A 7,841-nucleotide genomic window follows, 5' to 3' on the forward strand; every position below is an offset into this window, starting at 1 on the left:
AACTATATATCTCAAATGAAAACTTCATTTTCTTTTGCTAAATGAACATCCTTGAGGTTAACCGTTCTGCATCGACTCCAACAACTTTTTTTCCCTTTCCCAGATGTTATCCATATGCCTTGTTCCTTCTCATGTGAGGGGGGCAAGTTTCTCACACACAGCCACTTTGGACAGAATGAAGTGGAATGCTTTTCGTCTCACCAGCTTCCCTTCTCTTACTGACGGTCTTTTACCTCTTAAAGTCCACCACTATGTTGCCTTTTTTTCTATATTCTATCGATATTATCATGCTAACTGCAATTCTGTATTCGCTTACAGCATGTCACCACCCCTCTTCTGCGGCCTCACTGCAAACACTGTCCAATCTAGCTCATCGGTATACTATTCATATTCCTTATGTAAGAGTTAAGCAGCATCTTCTTTCTTTCATCCCTTTCGCTGGCACACTCAGGAATAGTCTTCTTTTGTCTGCACTTCCTCCTCCTGCCCACAATTTCAACATTTCCAAGAAAAGTATCAGGACACCTCCCACACCGTTTTCTCTCTCTCTCTCTCTCTCTCTCTCTCTCTCTCTCTCTCTCTCTCTCTCCTTGCGACAAGGCATCGTCCCTTCGGATCGGAAAAAGGCTAACGACACCGATTTTTAAGAAAGGAGACAAAAAAATACCAGGTAATTACCGACCCATTAGTCTAACTTCAATTGTAGGTAAGCTACTTGAGAGCATAATTTGAGATAAAATTGTCAGTTACCTCGAAAGCCACTCATTAATTGGGGATTCACAACATGGCTTCCGTAACAAAAGATCCTGCCTATCAAACCTATTGACCTTTTATAACGACCTCTTCTCAGTTTACGACGTAACCAAATCATTGGACGTAGTCTATCTTGATTTCCAGAAAGCGTTTGATAAAACCCCACATCATAAATTACTTTATAAATTAAAGCAAATAGGTATTGACGGTCAAGTAAACCAATGAATCGCGAATTGGTTGAGCAACAGACAACAAAGAGTGGTGATTGACAGATTTAACTCAGAGTGGGCGCCGGTCACTAGTGGCGTCCCTCAGGGCTCGGTTCTTGGCCCAGTGCTCTTCATTATTTACATCAACGACGTGGATGTTGGACTCAATAATCGCATTAGTAAATTTGCAGACGACACAAAGATTGGTAACTCGGTTCTCACTGACGAAGACAGGCAAAGCCTCCAAGAGGATTTACACAAAATTTCAGCTTGGTCGGATAGATGGGAGATGCCCTTTAACGTAGACAAGTGCCAGGTCCTTCAAGTTGGAACAAGAAATAAGAAGTTCGATTACGAAATGCGCGGCGTTAAACTCACAAGCGTTCAATGCGTTAAGGACTTGGGGGTCAAAATCGCGTCAAACCTCAAATTATCACCTCAATGCATCGATGCAGCAAATAAAGCGAACAGAATGTTGGGCTTCATTAAAATAAACTTTTTATTCAAGAATAAAGATGTAATACTTTCGCTCTACAATAGTTTAGTCAGACCCCACTTGGAATATGCGGTACAGTTTTGGTCTCCTCACCATGCAAAGGACATTGCTAAATTAAAAGGTGTTCAGCGTCGGGCAACAAAAATGATCTCTTCCTTGCGCAACAAATCCTACGAAGAAAGGCTTTCCACCCTTAACATGTTCTCTCTTGAGAAACGTCGCCTCCGAGGAAAACTGATCGAATGTTTTAAAATACTTAATGGTTTCACGAATGTAGACAGAACAAAATTGTTTATGATCGATGACACTTTGCGAACGAGGTACAATGGTATAAAATTCAAATGTAGACAAGTAAATTCAGACTACACCAAATTTTTCTTCACCAACGTTGTAGTGCGAGAATGGAATAAGCTCCCACCGTCAGTGATCCAGTGTAACACGATTGACTCCTTTAAAAACAAGCTCGACCGTCACTTCCTTAAACTTAATATTAACTAGAGTAGAAAAGCAACGTTTTGGAGCCATCTGATTAGTGTAAATTCATTTAGGTTTAAGGACAGAGCACCTAGTCTAGACCATGGGATCTGTGTGGTCTGATTTTCTATGTAATTCTATGTAATTCTCTCTCTCTCTCTCTCTCTCTCTCTCTCTCTCTCTCTCTCTCTCTCTCTCTCTCTCTCTCTCTCTCTCACGAACACACACACACACACACACACACAAACACACACCGCTCCGGTAGCTCAAGCGGTTAGAGTGCTTCGCTGCAAGGCTTCACGGCCAAACAGGCGGCAGTTCGATCCCCACTCAGGCCGGATTCTTTCCGTTGACTAGGAGTGGGTACTGTCCCCCCTTGAGCAAGGGGGATGGGGTGTGTGGTGTGTGAGGTCCCAGCAGCAACCAGAGATCGACGATAATGAGCACTTGCTCACGTCAGGAGGGTACCTGCTGGCGAAAGCGAGTCCAACTCGTGATCAGGCCGTGGTGAATTACACACACTGCCCAATATTTACAGAAGCACCAGCAAGTTTTTTTCTTTTTTCCGTCCTTGAGCTGCCTCGAATTTTACCGTAAAAATGTAATTAATACTGTGTTACATCCACCCTCCACACTAACACAGACAATTTGTTTACCAGACTTGAAGATGAGCCCCATGTCGAGGTGAGGGATGTGACACCGGGACGTGTGTACCGACTCCCTGCCGACCTGCCTCAGATGGCCCACAACTTAACCTTGGCCACACCCACCACCAGCACCAGCCCACAGGGTACACTCGAGGAGGCCTGCGAAACATGAAACATACGAAGGATCGGACTCCGGCTGCGTCTCTCCATACTAACATATCACAACACTGACTCCGGATGCATATCTGTCACTGAACGCTCCCCTCATGTTATAATAAAAAAGATAAAGAAGTACAAAGTCATTACATTTGACATCAATTTTTGTGCAATATAACAATATGTGGGGCACAGTGGTTTAAAGTGTTAAAGCGTCAAACCCTGGAAGTGAAGGCCAGGGCGAAGCGTTTTGGACTCGAGAACGGCCAAGTCACGTCAGGAACGGCATGCGCTCTTAAACCTCCTACCACAACCTCCAAAGAGCGACCCCATATAGACAGCGGTAATTTGGATAGGTTCCTTAAATGATTGTACACACACACACACACACACACACACACACACACAAATATATATATATATATATATATATATATATATATATATATATATATATATATATATATATATATATATATATATATATATATATATATATATATATATATATATATATATATATATATATATATATATATATATATATATATATATATATATATATATATATATATAAACTGACCGTATCCTAGAGCTTAGCGTACTGGTGGAACGTCGTCGTGAGTTTCGACAGGCTATACTGGCTTGCAGCCAGTATTGCCAACTGTAGGGACATGTCCTTAAACGTAGGGACTTTTGACCGATTTTCAAAGGCGTAGGGATGTAGGGACCCCCAGGGAAAAAATCCTTTAAACGTTGGGGCTTAAAAAAAAAAAAAAACATACAAATTCCGAAATTTTGTGTAGCCTACTACTTAATGCAATTACGTAGAAAGTCTGTCCCTTACTTTTTCGTTTTCTTTGATGAATCTTTAATAAAATGGGGCTGTCTCACATCAGCTGTCCGTGGTAATGTGACTTGTAGGTACTACTTGTATCATAATCGGTGGAGCGTGGAATGGCCTGGCCGTGGAGGCGTGGCGATAAGCATTATTCAGGCCAAGCCAGCAGCTGAGGTGTCTCCGATGCACAAAATGGAAAAGACAGGTCCAAGCACACCTCAAAAAATAAGAGAGAGGTGATACCGCGAAAGGCGAGAAATCTCTGTCGAGTAAGCTGTGAAGAAATTTGTCTATATCTTTCCAAATTACAAAACTTTGCCACACTCCGATGCTGAAATAGAGAGAATCTCTCTAATGGCAGATGCTAAAATAAAAATGATAAATAGGATGGGCCCTGAATTATTAGGTTCCTTATTTTTTATCAATTCTAATATGAAATGTAAGGATAAAATCTATTGATTTTGCGAAGAAGATTGGAGAGAGGCCAACAAATGTATGAGCAGGAGTGAAGTTTAGATTCTTTTCATTTAGGCCTTATGTTATACTGCAGTGGTCTGACATTATTTTTTTTTCATTTAGGCCTTATGTTATGCTGCAGTGTTATACCATTATTTTCTTTCATTTCGCCCTTAAGTTATAATGCAGTGGTCTAACATTATTTTTTTTTTTTATTTAGGCCTTAAGTTATGCTGTACTGGTCTAACATTAGTTTATTTAGGCTTTCGGTTATACTGTAGTGGTCTAACATTATTTTTTTCTCATTTAGGCCTTGTTAGTGTAGTGGTCTGCCATTATTTTTTTCATTTAGGCCTAAAGTTATAATGTAGTGGTTTAACATGAAAGTTTTTTTTTTATTTAGCTCTAAGTTATATTGTAGTGGTCTAACATTAAAGTTATTTGTTTAATTTAGACCTTAAGTTATACTGTACTAGTTTAACATTTATGTTTTTTTTTTTTTATTTAGGCTTAAACTGTAATGATCTAATTTTTTTTTTTTTTTTATAGCAGAGGTCTTAAGTTACACTGTAGAGGTGTACCCTAACATTAAATAATTTTGTTGTCTTTCCATGAGGCCTCAAGAAACAGTGTAGTGGTGTACCCTAACATTAAATAGTTTTGTTGTCTTTCCATGAGGCCTCAAGAAACAGTGTAGTGGTGTACCCTAACATTAAATAGTTTTGTTGTCTTTCCATGAGGCCTCAAGAAACAGTGTAGTGGTGTACCCTAACATTAAATAGTTTTGTTGTCTTTCCATGAGGCCTCAAGAAACAGTGTAGTGGTGTACCCTAACATTAAACAGTTTTGTTGTCTTTCCATGAGGCCTCAAGTTACAGTGTAGTGGTGTACCCTAACATTAAACAGTTTTGTTGTCTTTCCATGAGGCCTCAAGTTACAGTGCAGTGGTGTACCCTAACATTAAATAATTTTGTTGTGTTTCCATGAGGTCTTCAGTTATAGTGTAGTGGTGTACCCTAACATTAAATAATTTTGTTGTGTTTCCATGAGGCCTCAAGATACAGTGTAGTGGTGTACCCTAACATTAAATACCCTAGTTTTGTTGTCTTTCCATTTAGACCTTCAGTTATAGTGTAGTGATCTAACATTAGATAAAGTGGTATAATCTGTTTCAAATGGGATGAGAAGAAATACTCCAACAACTTACTTTTCATTGATGAACATTAAATTGTCATCGCATTAATTATTTAGTTATGCTTTGTACATGGAAGTTTCATTATTAATCTCTTCTTAAGAAAAGTCTGCATTTCTTATTGAAAAAGTAACGTAGGGACAGGCGTAGGGACTTATATTTTAACCTCTGATCTTGCTATCATTTCTAAATGAGGCAAAAAAAACTTGTTGTTCTAAAATGCCTCAAAACTCAATATCTTCACATAACAACTCAATACAACCTTACAGACACCTACTACCCTTTCTTTAATAATAAACACCTGTCCCCTTCATCTAATACATTAAGCATTTTTTTTTTACTTTTTTTGACTCAACTGGAAATTTCGTATATTAGCTCTAAATTAGTTTCCTCGAGGCTAGGCGTTCTGTATCATCATCGTAAGTTTTTATCCCCTCTCACAGATGTATGAAATATGCATCTCATGTGCGAGGTTTGGGTGGGAGCTAAACACACACAACCCTTTTAGAAAGAGTACTCAAAGGCTTTACGTGTCATCAGCTCTCCTCCTCTTATTAGCAATCTTTTACTTCTTATATTCCGCTGCAATGCTGCCTCCCTATTATCTTTTTTGTGCTGCCTGTAGCGCCGTTAGGCTTTCTTGAGGGAACTTATGGACGGCCCCAGCCTGTTAGAGGCGCAGGCAAAGTTGATTGAAGATCCGCACAGCATGTGGGTAATCTTCCACCACTCGGCGATGACTTGAAAAATCAGCGTGTTTCGGCGGGGACTCGAACCTAGTCAACGATAGGTCCTCGGACTCACCACGCCCGCACGCTAACCACTCGGCCACCCCTTCTCCATGTAAAATGCTCTTCTGAAATTGCTGGCCGTATATGCCTTTGCCTCCACCGCTACGCGACTCCGCTGCCCAAAATTTTATATTCAACTCGTCCCTAAAGCTGTCCAAATCTCTTATGCAGGAGTTAACCAGCATTATTCTTTAATCCCTTCCACTGGTAAACTACCCCCTTCTCTGATCTGAATTCATTCAAGAGAGGAGTATCATACTATCAGGACACCTCTCTAGCCATAGTTGACACTCCATTCTGACACTAACTTTCTGTGCTGCACGAAAGCAACACTAAGCGATGTTGTGTGTGTGTGTGCCTTTTAGGTGCTTTCTTTATTGTAAAAAAAGAAAAAAATACACAAGAGAGTATCAACAATAGGAAAATATTTACTTTATGTGATTCAAAGAAACAATGTCATGAATTCATTATTTTCAAGAAATAGCCCGTGGAAAATACCGTGGAAGTCCCCCGCCATTTTATTTAGAGAGCGGGAAATAAGTCCCTAGAAGGCGGGAAATTTCTACCTACCCACACCCAGACCCAGGCCAAGCGGGAGCAGGAGCTTATTCAAATACTTATCGTTTATTGCCGCCAATGCTGATTATTCGTGGGATGCATGACCCACTATTACTTAGTGCATGGTGTTAGGGTATTAATAAATAATAACCCATAGCCGTTAGGGCGATAGTTTAAGTGTTATGCAGATCAAGAGATGTCAGTTGTGGCGAGTGATGGCATCTTGACCGTGGGCCGCGGCGGGCCGCCCCTTGACCGCACCATCTTCCTCCAAATGACCCAACCGTGACAAGACGTCCATTCGCTGCCTCCCGCACTTCCACGTGTCTTCATCGTGGTGGGTCTTCCTACCTCTTGCAAGTATCCACAAGTCAGGTGACTGTGTACTGCAGGCAAGGGAAGCCCTGGGAGGCTACGAGAAGGCGGCGTGTTGCTGAGAGGTTACAAGAGGACTGAAGGAGGATCAACGTGGGCGAGTACCACGTGGTGATCAAGGTGCGGCTTCTGCTTCGGCCATCAAAAGCTAAGTACATTTCGTGCCTAGGATGTTTTAAGATAGTTAGCTAGGTAGCTGTGTGCCTGGAATTAATTAATTATTCCTTATTTTCCAGCGAGTTTTCAATGTTGCTTTAACCCGGTAGCAGCGGGGATCACGTTTCTTAATGGTCCCTCCAAGCGAGAAAAATGAGAAAAAATCACCCCTCACACAAACCATTTCATAATATATATCAACGCATTTGTGATCAGATTATGTATCATCTATTTTGGGGGGGTTAAATCATGGCACAAATTTGGCTCGTCGCTGCTACACGGTAAAGCCACAAATTTAGTCCGTTACTGCTACCGGGTTAAATAAACTTAAGAGCAGGTTCATCTGGTCTTTGCTTACCCTATGAGAAGTGTGATTGGTCAAAAATAAGTGACTTAAAGAGGGCTGTGAGTCTGAGAACTCAATTTTCAGATACTTTATTTTATATTTTTTATTGCTGAGAATTTTACGAGATCTTCAGAAGTCCAGACCTTTTCAAGAACCCCACAAACATTATAAGAGGTAATGGTGAACAAGTAATGGAAAGTCACCGGTTGCGTGGCATTTTGCTGAGCTTAATAAATGATTTGTCACATGAACTAATTAACAAAACAACTAAATGACAACTACATAATATACACAACTGTCTCTTCGTCACCACATCCGGCAGCAAGGTTGCCAGTTCTGTATATGGGGAGGGGGTGGCCGTGTGGTCAGCCTCCGGGTGTGGTGAGCCCGT

The 7,841-nt window shown here is 40.7% G+C and overlaps 1 protein-coding gene across 1 annotated transcript in view; it reads left to right on the forward strand.

Moving 5' to 3' along the window:
• Window positions 1–3,136, forward strand: part of LOC126998624 (uncharacterized) — an 83,792-nt gene extending 80,656 nt beyond the window's left edge. Inside the window, exon 8 of the mRNA XM_050860559.1 lies at window positions 2,592–3,136. Within this exon, the coding sequence (XP_050716516.1) occupies window positions 2,592–2,751 (160 nt within the window). The 3' untranslated portion in view covers window positions 2,752–3,136. The remainder of the gene's footprint in view (window positions 1–2,591) is intronic.
• Window positions 3,137–7,841: the final 4,705 nt, after the last annotated feature.

Source organism: Eriocheir sinensis, chromosome 2 (genome assembly GCF_024679095.1).
Source record: "Eriocheir sinensis breed Jianghai 21 chromosome 2, ASM2467909v1, whole genome shotgun sequence".
Classification (NCBI taxonomy): domain Eukaryota; kingdom Metazoa; phylum Arthropoda; class Malacostraca; order Decapoda; family Varunidae; genus Eriocheir; species Eriocheir sinensis.